At 40.0% G+C, this 19,676-nt stretch overlaps 3 protein-coding genes across 6 annotated transcripts; 1 reads left to right on the forward strand and 2 right to left on the reverse strand.

Annotated features, from left to right (window-relative positions):
• Window positions 1-5,431: 5,431 nt before the first annotated feature.
• Window positions 5,432-8,760, reverse strand: LOC126582453 (ultraviolet-B receptor UVR8-like). 2 transcript variants are annotated; one of them, XM_050246609.1, is made up of 11 exons: window positions 8,593-8,760; window positions 8,353-8,497; window positions 7,979-8,089; window positions 7,816-7,876; window positions 7,416-7,525; window positions 7,192-7,277; window positions 6,797-6,998; window positions 6,392-6,445; window positions 6,123-6,236; window positions 5,894-5,950; window positions 5,432-5,736 (listed from the first exon to the last, which is right to left on the reverse strand). In XM_050246609.1, the coding sequence occupies exons 1-11, from the start codon at window positions 8,619-8,621 to the stop codon at window positions 5,539-5,541; spliced, it is 1,167 nt and encodes a 388-aa protein (XP_050102566.1). In that variant the 5' UTR covers window positions 8,622-8,760; the 3' UTR covers window positions 5,432-5,538. The 2 variants fall into 2 exon arrangements, with proteins under 2 accessions (XP_050102566.1, XP_050102565.1); XM_050246608.1 differs by having other exon boundaries at window positions 7,407-7,525.
• Window positions 8,761-10,197: 1,437 nt separating this feature from the next.
• LOC126582401 (14-3-3-like protein A) lies at window positions 10,198-13,313 on the reverse strand. 3 transcript variants are annotated; one of them, XM_050246541.1, is made up of 5 exons: window positions 13,162-13,313; window positions 11,829-12,342; window positions 11,609-11,731; window positions 10,929-11,045; window positions 10,198-10,527 (listed from the first exon to the last, which is right to left on the reverse strand). In XM_050246541.1, exons 2-5 carry the CDS (start codon window positions 12,312-12,314, stop codon window positions 10,465-10,467), a joined length of 789 nt encoding a protein of 262 aa, XP_050102498.1. In that variant the 5' UTR covers window positions 12,315-12,342; window positions 13,162-13,313; the 3' UTR covers window positions 10,198-10,464. The 3 variants fall into 3 exon arrangements, with proteins under 3 accessions (XP_050102498.1, XP_050102499.1, XP_050102500.1); XM_050246542.1 differs by having other exon boundaries at window positions 13,126-13,255; XM_050246543.1 differs by lacking the exon at window positions 13,162-13,313 and adding an exon at window positions 12,618-12,812.
• Window positions 13,314-17,815: 4,502 nt separating this feature from the next.
• LOC126582488 (uncharacterized) lies at window positions 17,816-19,675 on the forward strand. Its single transcript, XM_050246644.1, has 3 exons — window positions 17,816-18,041; window positions 18,259-18,406; window positions 19,442-19,675. The coding sequence occupies exons 1-3, from the start codon at window positions 17,987-17,989 to the stop codon at window positions 19,512-19,514; spliced, it is 276 nt and encodes a 91-aa protein (XP_050102601.1). The 5' UTR covers window positions 17,816-17,986; the 3' UTR covers window positions 19,515-19,675.
• The last annotated feature ends 1 nt before the right edge of the window (window position 19,676 follows it).

Here is a 19,676-nt window from a genome sequence, read left to right on the forward strand (position 1 = left end):
AGAAGGCCTACTGACGCTCCGATTAGAAGATGCGACTATGGGACAGAGGTTCAGGGCCGAAGGGGTAGAGGAAGACCTAGGAAAACTTTGGAAGAGACTCTAAGAAAAGACTTAGAGTACTTGGATCTAACGAAGGACATGACACAGGATCGAGCACAATGGCGTTCTAAGATTCATATAGCCGATCCCACTCAGTGACTTGGATTTTCCAAGTCTCCAACCAAGAAGTTTTCCTCACTCGGGAAATTAAGGGAACACTACCCCAACCTACATGCTCCACTCAGAAAGCTTCAACATACAAGCTTCAACAAAAGAAAATTCAAAGAACTTAGCGAAAAAGGCTTTGGTGTATTTAACACAATACGTTGAAATGAAGGAAAACTTATTTATTGATATCCCCGATAAGCTACAAATATGTACATATACATGAGTCAAAATAAACACACAAGAGGGAGCCTTCACAAAGGTTGCTTAGGAGAAGTCTCAGCAGTCGGTAGAGCCCCAGAAAGAGAAGGCACCGGAGGGGGATCATTTGGAGCCTCAGTACTGGACAGAACCCTAGGAGGAGGAAGCATCAGAGGTTGATCATTTGGAGCTTCATTACGCGGTACAGCCCCAGAAGACGAAGGCAATAAATGCCTTTGGAACAAACCCACAAATCTCTGATGATCAAGTAAAACCTGACCATCAGTTTCCTTCATCTGGTCAAGCTTCCTCTTCATGTTTGTAGCATAGTCATGTGTGAGCCGGTGCAACTGTTTATTCTCATGCTTGAGCCCTCTAATCTCCTGTTTGAGACTCATCACTTCAGCCGCCAATGATTCAACTTGGTGGGTTCGAGCAAATAGGCGTTGGGCCATATTAGACACAGAACCTGCACACTGAACACTGAGAGCCAGCGAATCCTTAACAGCTAACTCATCAGACCGTTTGGAAAGTAGTCTGTTATCTTTGGGAGTGAGAAGGTTCCTGGCCACCACCGCAGCGGTCATATCATTCTTCATCACGGAATCCCCAACGGTAAGAGGACCAGTTGGGGAGACGAAGGATGGGCGCCATATGTTGTCTGGAGAAGGCGGGGCTGCCTCTTCAACAAGGTTCAAGTCAAAACGACGGTCGGAGGGGCCAGACATTTTCAAAGGTGTTGAAGAGAGAAGAGGTCGGACAAATCAAGATATTAGAAGTGCAAGAATGAAGCTTCTACTGGTGGAGATTCAAGTGTGCTTTGGAACTTAATGCCAGCCTCTATAAAAATCTGCACTCGACGGAGCTTCAGAAATCAAAGAGGCGCCTGCTCAGAAATCGAAGAGGCGTTTGCTTTCTCAAAAGTTGGGCTGCTTAGAGATCACGAGGGTTGATCTCAGAAATCGAAGAGCCGTTTGCTTTCTCAAAAGTTGGGCTGCTCAAAGACCACGAAGGCCGATCTCAGAAATCGAAGAGGCGCTCGCTTTCTCAAAAGCTAGGCTCCCTAGAGACCACGAGGGCCGATCTCAGAAATCGAAGAGACACCTACTTTTCCAGCCTTGTCAGCACCTGTCACACGCACACTCAGCTTTGCGGAAATTATGGGCATTCTGTCAAAGACTTCTGGGGAAGTAGAAAACACATGAATCTTACTGTTCAATCACCCACTTCCCACACGCAACAATAGCTCATGGGTACCACAGATAACTTTGCCAAAGTTCTCTGCCAAAGTTGAGCACGTGAAGCTTGCAGCTCCCACTACATCGCTCTGACCAAGAAGGGTAAAAGAATAGCAAAGAAACAGCACTAACAAAGTTTAGACCCATAAATTTTGAAGGTCTAGCTACCATATTATTACCCACAAGGGTAAAGGAACAGTACCACTGCTGGATAATTGGAAAGTCCATGTATGTCAACCTCTGTGCTTCGTGGCAAGGTAGACTAGCAAACATGCCCAACCTTTACTCACATTCGAGAAAACACTCCCAATAAGATTGCTTGCTCCAAAATCGAAGAGGCACCGTCCTCCGAATCTAAAGAGCCAGACTCCTAACATGACTACTTTCTTAAAAATCGAAGAGCGGGTAAAGGAACAGTACCATTGCTGGATAATTGGAAAGTCCCTGTGTGTCAACCTCTGTGCTTCGTGGTAAGGTAGACTAGCAAACATGCCCAACCTTTACTCACATTCGAGAAAACACTCCCAACAAGATTGCTTGCTCCAAAATCGAAGAGGCACCACCCTCCGAATCTCGAGAGCCACTCTCCCAACATGATTACTTTCTCAAAAATCGAAGAGACACTGCTCCCCGAATCTCGAGAGCCAGACCCCCAGCATGATTGCTTTCTCAAAAATCGGTGAGGCACCGTTCTCCGAATCAATCGAAGAGGCGCTCGCTTTCTCAAAAGCTGGGCTGCTCAGAGACCACGAGGGCCGATCTCAGAAATCGAAGAGGCACCTACTTTTCTAGCCTTGTCAGCACCTGTCACACGCACACTCAGCTTTGCAGAAATTATGGGCATTTTGTCGAAGACTTCTGGTGAAGTAGAAAGCACATGAATCTTACTGTTCAATCACCCACTTCCCACACGCAACAATAACTCATGGGTACCACAGATCACTTTGCCAAAGTTCTCTGCCAAAGTTGAGCACGTGAAGCTTGCAGCTCCCACTACATCGCTCTGACCAAGAAAGGTAAAAGAATAGCAAAGAAACAGCACTAACAAAGTTTAGACACATAAATTTTGAAGGTCTAGCTACCATATTATTACCCACAAGGGTAAAGGAACAGTACCACTGCTGGATAATTGGAAAGTCCCTGTGTGTCAACCTCTGTGCTTCGTGGCAAGGTAGACTAGCAAACATGCCCAACCTTTACTCACATTCGAGAAAACAGTCCCAACAAGATTGCTTGCTCCAAAATCGAAGAGGCACCGTCTTCCGAATCTCGAGAGCCAGACTCCCAACATGACTACTTTCTCAAAATCGAAGAGAGGGTAAAGGAACAGTACCATTGCTGGATAATTGGAAAGTCCCTGTGTGTCAACCTTTGTGCTTCGTGGCAAGGTAGACTAGCAAACATGTCCAACCTTTACTCACATTCGAGACAACACTCCCAACAAGATTGCTTGCTCCAAAATCGAAGAGGCACCGCCTTCCGAATCTCGAGAGCCAGACTCCCAACATGATTACTTCCTCAAAAATCGAAGAGACACTGCTCTCCAAATCTCGAGAGTCAGACCCCCAGCATGATTGCTTTCTCAAAAATCGAAGAGGCATCGTTCTCCGAATCTCGAGAGCCAGATACCACAGACCACTTTTTCAAAGTGCTCTGACAGAGTTAAAACATGTGAAACTGGCAGCTCCCACTACCGTGCTATGACCAAGCAGGGTAAAGGAATAGCATTACTACTTGTTGTTAGGGAGACTCCTATATATGTCGACCTCCATCCCCAACGGACAGGCAGACCTGCAAAAATGCTCAACCCTTCATCATATCTGAGAGGGCACTCCCAACAAAGCCTTTCGAAATATTCAGCTTTCTTTCCCCCCGATAATACCTCTGCAAACAAGCTATACTAGAGCAAGAATATCTCATATCATCAGGGTTAAAAGCAAGAGTATCCCATATCATGCTTTTTCCCTGTTTTTTCTTTTGGCCTTGTTTTTACCTGCAAGACAAGGAGAAAGAGAGCAATCAGTCAGTACTTGGAATCAAGCTTCCAGCCAGGAACTGACTGCCTGGAACCCCTTACCTGATTACTTACCTGGCATTGCTCTCGAGTACTCATCTTCATCATCTTATGTTTCCAGGGAAGATTCCGCATCTGCTTGAGGAACATATAGGGCAAGTGCGAAGGATACAAGGAAGCATGTGGAGACAAGCGTAACAGCACACGTGCCGATACATCCATTACTCTGTCAAAAGCAAAAGTATCCCATATCAGCAGGGTGGAACGTACTCTAGATTTGATGGACTTGTTTTGACCCTCAAATTTTTCAGTCGGCCTTATACTCTAGAGGAAACCAGAAAACCCTCCAGCTCAGTTCAAGAATAAGCCTGTGGAAAGTTACTTCTTCAAAAGCAAAAGTATCTCATATCATCTCTTCTCATTTTTCTTCTCTTTATCCTTCATGCTGCTGCAAGATGGGGAGAAGGTGAACAATCAGTCGGAGCTCTGATTGCTTACCTTGTCTGTCACCTCTTTCAGCAGACCCCCTAGCTCGGCGACTTGGGGGACTCCTACTACATGGTTTGTATCGCGCTTGACCAAGCCTGAAACTACAAGTAAGCTTCAAGTGAAATTGATACATTACCTTGTGCATCTCCACCAGTTAAAGATACCACCCCTGGATGGAGGAAGAGTACTTCCAGAGAAGATGCCACATCTACCTATGAGACAGATAAGGCAAGTCAAGACGACACCACACTCCGATACTTAGAAGTTTCGTGATTACGAGATCATTATCCCACAATATTTCCTAATGTCATTTGTACTAAATCATTCACTCGTACTCACTAAAGGAGAGCTTGAACCTATGTACTTGTGTAAACCCTTCACAATTAATGAGAACTCTTCTATTCCGTGGGCGTAGCCAATCTGGGTGAACCACGTACATCTTGTGTTTGCTTTCCTATCTCTATCCATTTATATACTTATCCACACTAATGACCGGAGCAATCTAGCGAAGATCACAAAAAGCGACCGTTTTCGTTACCTAGGATCTATCTTGCAAGAGAACGGAGAATTAGATGGAGATCTCAACCATAGAATACGAGCTGGATGGAAAGAGTGCATCCGGCGTGTTGTGTGACCGTCGTAGGCCACTGAAGCTCAAGGGAAAATTTTATAGGACGGCAATAAGGCCAGCGATGTTGTATGGCAGAGAATGTTGGGTGGTGAAGCATCAACACGTACACAAAATGGGTGTAGCGGAGATGAGGATGCTTCGTGGGATGTGTGGGCACACGAGAAAGGATAAGATTGGGAATGAGGATATCCGAGGTAAAGTAGGAGTAGCCGAAATTGTAGGAAAGATGAGAGAAAATCGGCTCTGGTGATTTGGACATTTGCAAAGAAGGCCGACTGACGCTCCGGTTCGAAGATGTGACTACGGGACAGAGGTTCAGGGCCGAAGGGGTAGAGGAAGACCTAGGAAAACTTTGGAAGAGACTCTAAGAAAAGACTTAGAGTACTTGGATCTAACGGAGGGCATGACACAAAACCGAGCGCAATGGCGTTCTAGGATTCATATAGCCGACCCCACTTAGTGGGAAAAGGCTTTGTTGTTGTTGTTGTTGTTGTTAGTTTGGTGGGAATGGAACGCTGGACGTACCCTAACCTGACACAAGCTAGAAGGGTTCGAAGGGGCATATGTTTGTATGAGTTTCGGTGTATACCGATCTCAAAAACCCATACGCAAAACAGTTCTTTACCGAATTCAAAAACCCGGAAGCAAAAAATATGCAGAACGAAAATATTAAGTTATGTTACTATTTGAACTTAGATAACACAGTTATACATAATCAACATCGATTATTCGAGCTACCGGATAATTTTCGGACATGATTCCTATGATTCTGGTTCATCATCGGCTTTCCATTCTACGATTGCCAACGTATGGCGTCCTCCAGAAGCGACGAGTTTGGCAATCCAGTGTCCATTGTCTGCAGTGCCATTTCTGGGAGGGATGCCAATGGGAACTTCCATCGGCTGACCAGTCGTCACCTTCCTTCCATATCCAAGGCGTCCGTGGTCGCCTCGGCCAAACTGCCGATACAAAAGCAAGTTGTTGGTTCAAACAAAAATGGTGGAACCAGATGTGATGTGGAAGGAAACTCAAGATATTGCAAGAACTAAAGCAAGGTAATGAGAAATTAACGTAAGCAAATTATCTTTTTAACTCGTATTGGTGAAAATTTCTTACCGAATAGATTCGCCCGTCACGAGTTAATGCAACAGAGTGAGTGCCTCCACAAGACACCTACATGAAAAATAAACACAATCCATCTCAAACTGTTGGAAGGAAACAAGATTATTACGAGCCTGCAGGATTTTTGGAGCAATCGATGATAGAAATCGATCAAATCAACGATAAAACACATTGTAGTCCGAGTTATTCAGAGGAGTGGCGAGGAATGAACTACAGATAGTACCTGAACAATATCCTCCCCAGCTAAAAGATGAACCCTTTGCGGCACCATTTTACTACTTTTATCATTGTCACCAAACCCAAGCCTTCCATGTTCTCCTCGTCCCCAACCATACACCTGCAGTCAAATGAAAAAGGGAGAGAAGTAAGGATATCCCACTGACTCAAATGCAGATGTTACAACGGTAGCAATACCGAAATATTTGAACTATAGCAGGTTGATCTCAAACGGTCATTGGTGTATGTTAGAAGGGAGGAAGGGAGAGAAATCACCTCTCCATCTTCTGTTAGTGCAGTAGAATGCCATCCTCCAGCAGCAATATCCACCTATACAAGCAAAAAGGTTAAAAAAAAACACACATTATAAACATATGGCAAACACATTATAAACGTATGGCGTATCATCTAGTTGCAGACGTTCAACTATGAAGTGATCCAGGAAATCTGCAGACACAAGAAATCTTTATATGGGGACAATATGGTTATTCCAAAAATTCTTCACATGACAACACAATCATGACAAAATACAACTAGGTCAGGAAACAACGCACTTCAGTGTATAGTGGATAACGCGAAGGCACACATTCAGAAAAAATTGAGATAATCATACATGAGGCTAGGCATAAGCAACTACGAGAAATTAAACAAAAAGATACTACACGGAAATGTGATACAAACCAAATTAAGACCAGATAGCCCCTGGACAGGAATAGGCTGCGATCTCGGCTGAGTATCCCCTGTTCCAAGTTGTCCATATTCGTTATTACCCCAAGCCCATAAAGTACCATCCTCCTGCAGAGCCAAATTATGAAATGCCCCAACTGCAATGAGCCTCACTGCATCAAGACCTTGTACACGCACAGGTGTTGAAATTTGTTTTCTGAAAATTAGAAGCAAAGTCCAGGAATGATTGTATGATAAACGACAGTGAGCGATGAGTTCACAAGTACATCCATGCACGTAGCTGTTATAGTATAAAGAGCATTTGATATAGTATGACCCAGAAGGTGGGCGGCAATCTAAGAAAGATGCTTGAAAACAAGTTGACAGATTCAAGTCCAAGGGCAACATACATGTCTCCCGGAGGCCATGGCTGACCCCATGTCCATACTTGCCCATCACGTGTAAGTACCACAGAGTGAGTACCCCCAGCAGCTACCTGGGATGTGAAAAATTAGAACATGTCAAATACCGTTTTATAGAAAGAGATGTCTCTTGAGAAACAAAAGCATCCTACATCCAAAAATTCCTATCATGCAGTTCTCTAGACACAGGCATGGGTACTCACCTGGCGGACCTTAAGTGTTGGTGCACAGCGTTGAGGATTCACTATATCCCTTCTCAAAGGTCTAACAGTGTCATCTTTCCGCTCAGGTTCTTCACCACACTGTCCATACTCATTCCCACCTGCACCAAACAACTTTGTACCCTTAGACTGAGAAGAAACAACTTCCGGGTCTATTTACCACACCTCAAGAAAACCAACCAAAACCTCTACTTGGAAGTTAAACATACTAAACTTGAGGATGGTTTAAAACATGACTTAGAAGCAACCATCTTTTGGCATTTGGCTTAACTGGCTTAAAGGACCACATTCTTTCTTCTATTGCATTCTAAATAATGAAAACAAGAGAACTTGAAACAATGAAATAAATATTCACAGCAACTTAAACAGTAAAAAATGCTTGATCAATTACCCCAAGCGTAAGCACGACCTTGATCATCGACAGCCAAACAATGCCATCCACCAATAGCAGCCTAGATTTCAAACAACCCCTAATTAAATCAAAGCAAAATTATACTAACAAAAAAATTAACTACTTCCAAAGCCAAGCACGGTTATGATAAATTCGAAATTACCTGAACAATCTTGACATTGGCAAGAGCTTTAACCTGGCTTGGAATGTTCTCAGTTTTGGTCTCGGAAGGGTGCCCTAAGGTTCCTCTTTGGTTCCAACCCCATGTAAACAACTGATAACCCAATTCAATTCACAACACAAAAAATCAAACTTCCAGTGAAACAAAATATGCAACAAAAATCCAAACTTTCAGTAAATCCAAAACCACAAGTTCAATAAATATCCAAACTTTCAGTAAACCCAAAACCAAATTTTTTTTTTAAAAAAAAAAAATCCAAACTTTCAGTAAACCCAAAACAAACAAGTGAAAAGGGTAGTAATCAAAACAGTGGATAGAGTGATAAAAAGACAAGAAGAAGATGAAAGAGGACCCACCTTGCCGTCATCGCAAATAGCGAGAGAATTTCGGCTGCCAGCGACAACAGAGCGGATAGTCTGCGACTCGAGGGCTCTGACGGCGCACACCCATTCCTTCTCCTCGTTGTTCCCGATTCCCAATTGGCCGTCTTCCCCAGAGCCCCTGTTCACAAAGACAAACAGAATGAACGAAACCTGCTTTACTTTCTCTTTCTAGAATAGCATAACAGAGGGGAGAGAGAAAGAGAGAGCAAATACCAAGTGGCAATGGCAGCATCGGATGCCATTGGAGGCTGAATCAGAGCTTGAATTTATGCTATTAAAAAGATAGCAGGGAGAGGAGTGACTGTGTTGATCAAATACTCAATAGAACAGCATATCGTGTTTGTTTACGATACGTGTGTGTGTATCTTTATATGTTGTGAAGCAATTTGAGCAGGGCAACCCAGATACCAAAAACGCGATAGCGATGGAAATGGAAGTGGGGCAAACGGCGGCGTTTTGCTTGACGAGGAAAAAGTTTTTTTCTTTTTTGGTCAATCGATAGATTTTGTTAAATTAGTCAACGACGGGTTCATGCAATGACTCAACATCTTACCACCACTGTTGTAAAAATGCCACTTGCAGTGGAGAAAAAAGTTTATGCGACAGTAGTTTTTCTAGCCTTTTTTTTCTTTTTTTTTTAATTTTTATGGAAATTGTTAGCACTTCATTTTGCACTCTAAATATTATAGAAAGAAAAATACAACAACTCTCTATTTTGTTTGTAAATTTTATAGTTCAGTTATGCTCTCATGGAAATTAAAGAAAAACTACAAGGGAAATATCAATTATGGCTCTACGTTAGAACACAACTTGGCTGTTATAAATCCTGCTTATAATCAATCCGGGATGGACACGTGTTTAAGTTTTGGTTTTTTAGTCAAAAACTTGAACACGTGTCCATCCCGAATTGGTTGTAAGCAGGACCGGTTGCTGAATTCTTCAGCAGCCAAGTTCTTTCCTCTACGTTATGTTTTGTCATCAACCCTAAACCCTAATTGTCGGTTGGATCTTAAAAGTTTGCACAAAAAAAATAAGAAATAAATAGAGAAAGGAGAAAGACAGAAACGAACAAAGAGTGACGAGTGAGCATCATGGGAGACACCACCACTATAAAACCGAAAAGATTGGTTTTGGGGAGTGGGGATGCATTCAGTCAGACATGATATGCTCGCTTGTTTGGTTTTTTTTTTTATTTCAGTAATTTTGACACTCTTCATTGCTTTAATTTGGCCCATAATTCTCATGTGATTCTGGTCGGAAATTGATCACAAAATCAGTTATTGAAATGCAATGGATTCTTATAAGCTGAGTGGCAATAATTTTAAGAAAACGGTGGTCCTGGAAAGGGATCCTCTCCGGACCCCTTCCTCCTAATCCACAAAGTCCGAAGATCCGGGTCATTGAAACTCGTGAATGTCCAAAATGCAGCATGCCAACAGGAAAAGAAACAAGAGAAGAAGATGAACATGGAGACGAGTTAAAACCGATTGAGGTACCCATTGTTTCAACGTCAAAATGAATCAAATCGCGACGATAAAGCAGCGGACTCAGTGACTTATCGATTCAGAAGATATACATACTCAAGATACAAGAAATCACAAATGCACAAAGCAATAAACTGATTTGTAAAAGCCCCAAACAATCAATTCTAATGTTGCAAAGTTAAACTTGCAGCGAACAATGAAGGTACCAGCTTCGGTCGAGCGAATCGGATGTACCCGAAACACAACCTGGTTGAGAGAAGCATAAAGAATACAAGCTCCACAATGTTATATCTGGTAAAAAAACAACACAAGCCATTGGAAATCTGAAGAAACATTGAAAAAAAACACTAATTTTTAACACTAAATCATATAGCACAGCACTCAAAGCACTGAACCAAATTCTTCTCACCAATTATAAAACGCAATTTTGCGATCTGTTGGAACATTCCAACCCTAGGCTGGAACATTTCAACCCTAAGCGCTGACGCGCTCAAGACCGTCAAGTTCATAGGCAAATCCTTCTACAACCCACATGGCATCTATTACAAAGGTCCCAAGATAAATGGGTACATAGTACAAATTCTACGAACCAGAAGCCTCGTTACTGCTGTGTTTCACTGGATTCGCGCTTTGATGCTTCCTTGATTTCGTCCCCAGCATCATCCTAAAACACCAGATGAACAATTACATTTAGTCTACCACAGTTACAATACTGGAGGGGAACTTAATCATCAGCCGACCCCACTTAGTCGGAAAAGGCTTTGTTGTTTTTGTTGTTGTTGTTGGAACTTAATCATCAAACAGCATTGGATGAATACAAATTTAAATGATTGGTTACATCATCGGTATCACTAGAATGATGCATCCTGATCTCAAGACCCCCTTTCCTTTCTCCCTTTGTGGGGTAAATGAAAAAAGTACCAACCTTAACTCTAATAAATGATCCATACATGGACATGTTCAACAAGGTAGGGAGGGAGGGGGGAGAGATAAATCTAATACACTTTAAATGTATACATTCGTTCATGTAAATGCATCACGAGGGAAATAGGATGAGAGAGATACCGTGATATCAGAAGTCCAGAGTGTCAGATTGTCTCGGAGGAGCTGCATGATCAAAGTGCTATCCTTGTAGGATTCCTCACCCAATGTGTCAAGCTCAGAAATAGCCTCATCAAAAGCCTGTGGGAAGACGTAGCAAAATTGAGTATAAAAGCAATGCACTAAACATCCAATTCTCAAGTTTATTTGAAAACTGCAGTCACAAAGAAACTTGTACTCGACCAGAAGGGAGAAAATAATCATTTTACGAAAGCGTGTTTAGTTCACTTAACAAACCAAATGTTAGAAAGCAAAACACATATACCAAATTCATGCCCTGAAGATACACGAATGGTTAAACAACCCTTAAATAAGAAATGTATAACACTCATATAGAAATTCTGGAGCATGAATTGCTAATTTGTAACATGTTACATAACAGCTAAAACTCAAAAGTTCACATCCACATTGTATATTCACTACAAGTCCAATGTTATCTAAATTATCCCACCAAATATGATGGCTGCTGTTCTTGAAATTATCCCACCAAACATGATCAAGAATCTAACCTAAACAAAGTTACGAGTGAACATTATCCCACCAAACATGCAACAAATACCACTGAATAATTTAGTCACACAGACTAGAATGAACATTAGTACAGACAACAAAATGATAGCATATATAAGGCCTTGCATACAAACCTGTTTTGCCAGATTGCAAGCACGATCTGGTGAGTTAAGGATTTCATAGTAGAAGACTGAGAAGTTAAGTGCAAGTCCAAGCCTTATCGGGTGGGTTGGAGCCAGCTCAGCCAGGGCAATATCCTACATCAAAGAAAACAAAACAAGTTTAAGGATCACTTCAAAAAACACAAGCACAATTACAAATTAAAAGTGGCAGAATGGCAAGCTGAAAGCCAACCTGAGCAGACTTGTAAGCCAACAAAGTGCTCTCAGCTGCTTCCTTTCTTTCACCTCCAGTCTTAAACTCAGCAAGGTACCTGTGGTAATCACCTTTCATCTTGAGGTAAAACACCTTGGACTCGGCAGATGAGGCAGATGGAATGAGGTGCGACTCAAGAAGGTTCAAGATCCCATCACAGATCTTGCTGAGCTCAGTCTCAATCTTGCTCCTGTATTCCTTGATAATCGCAACATGATCCTCATTCCCTCTGCTCTCCTCCTTCTGCTCAATGGAAGATATGATCCTCCACGAAGCTCTCCTCGCTCCAATCACATTCTTATAAGCCACAGAGAGGAGATTTCTTTCCTCCACTGTTAGCTCCTCAACATCAACAGTCTTGGCAACTTTCTCCATAAACTCGACCATCTCCTCATATCTCTCAGCCTGTTCGGCCAACTTGGCCATGTACACATTCTCCTCGCGTGAAGAATCAGTTGGCGACATCTTTGCTATGTAAGTCTAAATCTGAAACCTGGGAATTAATCCAACAAATGACAATTGAAATCAGCGATCTCTATTCATAGACACATGTACAAGTATATCATGACACACACTTACAGAACAACATCATAGCACAAATCAAATTAGTTACATACAAGGCTAGCACACAAGAGATAAACAAACTATCAAATGGTTACTCAGATCTGCCGAAGCAAACGCGATACACAGTTGAACTAGTTACAGATGAGTAAAGCCATGTCAATTCCATAAAAGCCTATAGAACAATTAAACATGCTAACTTCAGACCTCCACAAGAATTTTCTCAGCAAACAATCAGATCAGGATCCTAATTCAGTTCCCGCAAAATCAGATTAGACCAATAAATCTCACTCCCAGCTTAACCATATGGTAATTTCCAAGCTTCTAACTTTAGTAAAACCAGATAAAAAAAATCCCAAATTTCCTATCCCACTTTCAAAAAACACTTCTTTATTGATGATAGAATGATAGAAAAACACTTCCACTTCCCCAGCAGCCAAACAAGTCACAACTCGAAATCTAATCGATTTAACAGTCATATCAACTACCAAACAGCTTAAATCAAATCAGATCCAACCACAAAATATAAAGTCAATATCTTTTTTATTTTTCCCAAATAAAATTTTAAAATAAACATATAAAATTAAAATAAAATAAAAAAACTGAACTCTCTACCCTAGATCTTAGACAAGCAAATAATCACACAAACAGAAAATCAACAACAAAAAATCAAAATTAAAATCGAAATTTGAAATCAAATCAGGAAAAATCAAACCCTAAGTAGTTCTTGAGAAGTTGGGGGCGTCCGTACCTTCTCTGGTCCACGAGGAAGGAGAAGATCTAAGCTCGAAGCAAAACTGGAGGAAATGGGAATCCGGGTGGGGGCATAAAAATGGTCGCCAAGAGGAAGGGGTAGGGAGGTAGGTCGAATAGCAAGAAGACACGTGGTGGATGACGGAGATTCCGTAGGCTTTTTTTCAATTTTTGGGGAGTGGCCACGCTGGCGTTGACGGTCAACGCAAGCTCCTCCCTCAGTCCTCACCCTCTTGGTTTGTCGACATGTCGTTTGATATTATTGCTGCTGCCTGCCGTCCGTTGTGAGCAAGGTATAAAATATCGATGATATCGGAAATATCGATAATCCAAAAACATGGAAATATCGATCGAAATATCGGGATATTATCGATATCGATAAAAATAATATAGAAACCACGGAAATTGTAAGAAAAACTTGGAAATTTTTATTAAAATTTTGCAGAATGCTTATTTAGTCAATTATCTATTAGTTTATCACAACAAATTGGAAAGAAATGCATTGCATGATGGATTTAACTGATTTAAGTTGATTATATAGCGAGCTGGCAAACATTGTGAGTGTAGAAAATATGTAGTAATTAATAAAATAAGTTTAAACACACCATAATCATTTATATATAATGACTTAGTACAATATTTTACATTTTATACATTGCATGGTAAGATACATGAGTTACACAAACAACGGGAAATTAATGAGAAAGCCCTTCCCAAAACGTTAGCACCCGCTTTTTGACCACACTAATCCAACAGCTCCAAAACCTTCTTCAAAAAATTGAGAACTAATCGTTTCGATCCGCATTTCTTAGGTGCGTTTCTCTTCTCACTTTTTGCGTTTTTTGTTCATTTAAATCAAATTTTTGGTTCTTTGAAACGCTTTCGTTCGCTGTTTTGATTGGTAGAAGCTTCTTGTTTTTTGTATGAAAATTAAATTAAAATTTCAACTTTTAAGTTCTTGTGTTTTACATGAAAATCGACTATAAATCAAGGTTCTAAAAAACGCTAAGCGCTGGTTGAGCGGTGGGCAAGAGCCTAGCGCCTAGGTGGCTAGGCGGCGCCTAGGTGGATTTGAGTAAAATAATTATATATATCATATAAATTAGTTAAATTTACTGTATAATAGATACATAAACATTGAGTAATACGTTATTTTTGAAAAAAGATATACATATATAATGCAAGAGTATAATATAGTTTGGTCTGAAAAAGAAAAAGAAAAGAAAATATTATATTATAAGAATATAATATAGTATTGTTTTAAAAGATAGATAGTTTAAGGGGTAAAAAGAGAATGACAGTTTAATCTTTTGCTGGAAATGACATCGTGATCTAGCTGAGTCATCTAAATAGGAAGAGGATACAAGCTAGATCTAGAAATGTCAGTCACAATTACTTCATTTATTTACCAAAAAACCAAAAAAAAATGTTTTAAAATAGAACAAATAATATAATGTTATCTTAATCATTTATATAATATATTTATTGGACCAAAGCAATAACAATAGGAAGAAGGATTCACAAGATCTTGTTCCTGCCTCTCTTTGTCCAACTCTGATAATGGGTAATTATTCTTTGTTTTTTTTTATTATGTGGCTGGTAGACTTTCACACAAAACTAGGCCTTTTTTTCCACTTTCCCGATTTCCCTGCTGCCTAATTTCTATCAATCATCTCAAGACTCTCTCTCTCGATCATTCCCTCTTCTCTCACTTCTCTATTCTCCCACACACACACACACACAGATCTCTCGATCTCTTTTATCCCTTCTCCCACACACACGCACAGAGACCTCAGTCTCTCGATCCTTCTCCCACATGGCCTTCCTCGTCTTTCTCCCTCTCCTTCTCGTCTATGCAACTCGACGAACATAGGAACCCTCCGGCGAGTTTCTTGAATTTCTCCGGTTAGGTAAGCTTCGGGTTTACCTATTTCTGTTCTAGATTGAAGCTTAGATGTCAAATTTAAGTTCTATCTCGTGTTTTTGCAAGGTTTTTTGGATGAAATCGGCTCGGGAATAGGCACACCCATCTCCGGCGAGGCCATGGGTGTTGACGAAGTTTCCGAACACCTCTGACATTTTCACGGCAAACGGAAGTTATACAAACATTCCTCTCGTCTTCTATTTCATTTTCATACCTAGATCGGAGTCTAGGGTGCTCTTTTACAGTCGGCCGGAGCTATAAAAGCTCCGATGTTCTTCTCCGATTCGCACAGATTCAAAATTTCGCGATATTATCGGTAATATCGCGATATTTTGACGAAAACTCATTGGATAATCATTAAAAAATTGGTAAATCAAAAAACTGATATTATCGGGCGAAATATCGCCAATAATATCGGCATTTCGGACCTTGGTTGTGAGCTGCAGGTGTTGGGCCCCGTGGGGGTAGGTAGATTGTCTGCCCCCCTCTTATGGTCCCATTCCCATCTCATTATATTTGTGCGATCACGGTTAAGTCATGTTAATATTTTATATTCTTATTATTTTTTGTCTTATTATCTCTATAGAAAAAATCCCCCTTTTATGGTGCCCTTCCCATCCCATTCTATTTGTGTGATCACGGTTAAGTCATGTTAACATTTTATATTCTTATTATTTTTTGTCTTATTATCTCTATAGAAAAAATCACTATAAAATGTTGATATGGTTTAACCGTGACCACACAAATAATAGGGGATGAAAAGGGCACCATAATAGGAGGGCAGACTATCTGCCTCCCTCGTGGGGACGGACGGATGGACGGCTGTACTTGATGGTGTCGAAATCTAATTAATAATTAAAGGAAAACTAACGATAAGTTTAAAAAACAATAGTTTTAATTAAAAAAAATGTGTAATTAATAGTACCAGGAAAAACTAAAAATGTGATTTTTCGTTAAAAATAAACAGTATCAAAAGTGTTTTGTTAAAACTCCTATTAATTAAAGAAGTGCTGTCTGTGTTTTTGTTTTTCCGTCCAATCAAATGTTCAATAATTGGCGTAATTGGGATTTGGTGAATAGCACCTTCATTCTTAATTGTGTGTTTAATGGCTTGCTTTTCCTTGTCAATTACGTATTTCCATGTCATAGAATTTCTTATGAAATTTATTATTGACACTTGTAAGTCTAAAACGTTCTCTTAGTCTCACGTATGAGGTTAATCATTTCAAACATGTGAACAAAAATACGCGTTTTAGTTAAAATGGTCTATGAGATTAACATAATTTCTCATTTTGGTACTTGAGATTTAAAATTGATAGAAGTGATCCCGAGTTTATCCACCCTAAATCATTTTGGTCATTCTGTTAAAAATACCATCAATTTAATAACAAATTACCAAAATGATTTTACAAAATTCAAGCGTATTTTGGTATTATGGTCTATTTTGGCTAAAAAAACCAACAAAATATATAAGGTGTCATAGAGGTAGAGCATGTGTCATTAATGGGACTCATCACGTAGATAACTATTGTAATACCAAGAAAGGAACTGAGATTCCACTTTAAAATTAACTAGCATCAGAAGAATACTTAACACGCTGCAAGCTCTCGCACTATATTTATATCTCTAATACGAGATTCACACTCTTAATGCTATTATTGATACTTACATAAAATCATCATACCATCTCTAATTCTTACAAACCCTTGGCACCTCTTTATTGTATTCGCACTTTTCAATCATTTTTTGTTGTTGTCAATGATCAATTTTTCAATTGTAGCATTGACTTCCCACTTGTTATGTAGATATGGTCAAGCAAATCAAACACAATCCCATAAGCTCTACCTTAAACGAAAAGGCAAAAAAATAAAAAAAATAAAAAATAAAAAATAAAAAATTGAAAAAGTTGTAAATGGATGGCCACACTTGAACCACCGTGAAGACTTAATAGGATCCTAGTCAAGAAAACCAATCAAAGCAATTATTAGGCATCACCAAAAGAGGGAAACCGTGTTTGTTATGGCTTTTTTTTTTCTTTTTTTTTTTAACATCAACCATAATTCGAAAGATTAGAGATCAATCACGGGTAGTTTAATCCCAAAGGCTAGTCACAAACATAACTGCTCCCTTGCTTATCCTGTTTGCTAAAATAAATATAAATTTTAGATGTCTGGCGATATTGATAACGAGCTTTGATGCAATGAAATGTTATTTTGTTATGATTGAAAAGTCCCATGTTGGCCTTTGGTCACCTTTTAAATGTCTGGTCACATTATTGGTATAAAACATCTTAAAAACATGAGACATTTATGTATTTTGTTGCCGTCTGGGCCCATGTTGTCCTATACAATACGAGAGATTTCAGACTCGTTTAAAATTGCTTTTAAAATTGGTGAAGCGTTTTTTGTGAAAATGTTTTTAGAACCAATATTTAATAAAAATACAAGTCAATATTACAAGAAGTACATAACTGTTGCTTCTTGTAGGAAGCACTTTAAATGCTTTCGAAACACAAAAAAAAATTATCTAAAAACTCTTTTAATCATTTTAAACGCACTTCCAAACGAACCCTTCATAATTAAGCACCCCTGCTATTTTTTTTTATTGCTTACTTTTTTTCCTTTCATAACCCAAAAAAAAAAAAACAATTTTGATTGGGCCCCCGGGTTTTAGGTTAGGTCCAATAAGAAGGGATTCGGTGCAAAACAGGCAGTTGAATAAGCCCACATGAAGCTCAGAGCCCCAGCATTTTAGACCTGGACTATCATCACCCGCCGGTAAAACTGCGAGCCCATCTCTGGCTTTGCGCCACCGCCCTTCGGTACTGCTCAGTGCTCACCATCAAAGTCCATCGTCCTCTTCACAGAGAGAGAGAGAGAAGAGAGAGAGAGATTAATCAATGGGATACATACAGGAAGCACGTGAGAATCACGTGAAGAAGAAGGTTGAAGAAGGTACGGTTGATGTATGCAAAGCTCAAACTCTAGGACTCTGAGTCTCAACAACTATTTTTCTTTAATTTTGTGCTAAAAATGTATAATCTGTTATTATTGTGCTAAAAAGGAGTATAATTTGTTATTTTCCTCTAATTTTTGTGCTTAAAAATGTATAATTTGTTGTTATTGTGCTGAAAAAATTCATAATTTGGTGTTTAAATTACTGTTGAAACAGCACTGCGGAGCAAAATGAAGCACAAGGCGCTGCAGGAGTGCAAGGATTTGGCGTCGAAGTACGCCGAGTGCTCGTACGGAAGAACCATATCGGTCGTTTGGCAGTGCCGGCAGCAAGCCGAGGAATTGAACGAATGCCTTCACCAATTGTAAGCCCCAATTCCTCGATTAATTAATTAATTATAATTTCCTCCCTGATGATTCATTTTTTTTCACAAAAAGAGCAAAGAAATGAATTTTATTTTGTTGAATGTTCAATGTGGGAGTGCTCCTACCAACATTATAATGGCTTTGTTGATGAGGGTTTGGTGTGATGCATAAATTGTTGTACCACTTGGGAAATTAGTTGGCTCCTATGTTTCACGAATACAGATTTGAAGAATCGGATACAAATGGGGGAAGTATTGGGGGTGTATCTTAGTGTCCGAGTAACCGGACATATCCAGGGTGGCTCTGTATTTCTTTTGTGTAGGATGAGTCTTGACCGGCCATTAGAAAAGTACCCGATGTATGATATTACTTCTTGTTGATACGATGCTGCATAGTTTACATAGTTTGGAAGCAATTGAGATGGTAGAGTGGTATGTTGGTTATGAGATTGGTAGTGGTGTTTGGGTTTGATTTCGATAAGTATGGTGACATTCTTCATTTCCCATGTTTTTTTTCCTTTATTCAGAGTTAAATTTGGCTTTTGGGTTGTTTGCGTTGGTTTTCCAAAGTGTTTTCAGGCAACGGTTTTGGAAGCCTTGTGGGGAATTAGAGTGCTAGGCAGAGTGTTGCATGAATTGTTTTCGTGTCCTATGTCCTGCAGTACCCATGAGTCGCGGAGATAGAAAAGAATTCAGGGTTTATGCAATCTGTTTCAACCGGGGTTTTGAATTTGATCCTTGGCATTGAATTGTAGAGGAAAGCACTCTAGTTATAGAACAGAAAGTATCCCGTCTTTCTTACATCTGTTTGAGAGCGCATGACGAGAGAGAAGAGAACGTTTATCATCAATGAGCTTATGTTCGGTTGGTGCAGAGATGTGGGCATGTTGTTTTGGTTGCGAGCTATGACCCTTTTTGTAGTTTTCGAGTAAGAGAAATGATTTTGGATCGTAGTTTACGCATATCCAGCACCAACGTACCTGTGCTACTGCTAAATGCTAATGCATGTGAAATACGTTGTTTTGATTTTTGCAGCACCAATGATGACGTCTTGGAGGAAATGAAGAGAGCGTACATGCTTCAACAAGACGGGAAAGTGCCTGCATAAGTCTGAGATCATCGCCGGTTCATGATTTGACATAGAACTTTGTTATCGGAATTCTGGCAGCGTCACTGGTTTATGATTTTGATTTCTGTAGTTCGGTTGATGCCTGGGGGTTGTGTTTGAAATATTTTCCGATGAACATAATAAACGTAGATTGGGTAAAAT

Source organism: Malus sylvestris, chromosome 9 (genome assembly GCF_916048215.2).
Source record: "Malus sylvestris chromosome 9, drMalSylv7.2, whole genome shotgun sequence".
NCBI lineage: Eukaryota > Viridiplantae > Streptophyta > Magnoliopsida > Rosales > Rosaceae > Malus > Malus sylvestris.

Coding starts and splice junctions, on each gene's coding strand:
- LOC126582453 (XM_050246608.1), bottom strand. CDS start 8,621: ATGGCATCCGATGCTGCCATTGCCACTTG. Junction 5,951..6,122: donor CTGGGGAGGATATTGTTCAG/GTACTATCTGTA, acceptor TTTTTCATGTAG/GTGTCTTGTGGAGGCACTCA. Junction 5,737..5,893: donor GTGACGGGCGAATCTATTCG/GTAAGAAATTTT, acceptor TTGTATCGGCAG/TTTGGCCGAGGCGACCACGG.
- LOC126582401 (XM_050246541.1), bottom strand. CDS start 12,314: ATGTCGCCAACTGATTCTTCACGCGAGGAGAATGTGTACATGGCCAAG. Junction 11,732..11,828: donor TGGCTTACAAGTCTGCTCAG/GTTGGCTTTCAG, acceptor TCTTTGATGTAG/GATATTGCCCTGGCTGAGCT. Junction 10,528..10,928: donor TCTGGACTTCTGATATCACG/GTATCTCTCTCA, acceptor CTGGTGTTTTAG/GATGATGCTGGGGACGAAAT.
- LOC126582488 (XM_050246644.1), top strand. CDS start 17,987: ATGGGATACATACAGGAAGCACGTGAGAATCACGTGAAGAAGAAGGTT. Junction 18,042..18,258: donor GAAGAAGAAGGTTGAAGAAG/GTACGGTTGATG, acceptor CTGTTGAAACAG/CACTGCGGAGCAAAATGAAG. Junction 18,407..19,441: donor AACGAATGCCTTCACCAATT/GTAAGCCCCAAT, acceptor TGATTTTTGCAG/CACCAATGATGACGTCTTGG.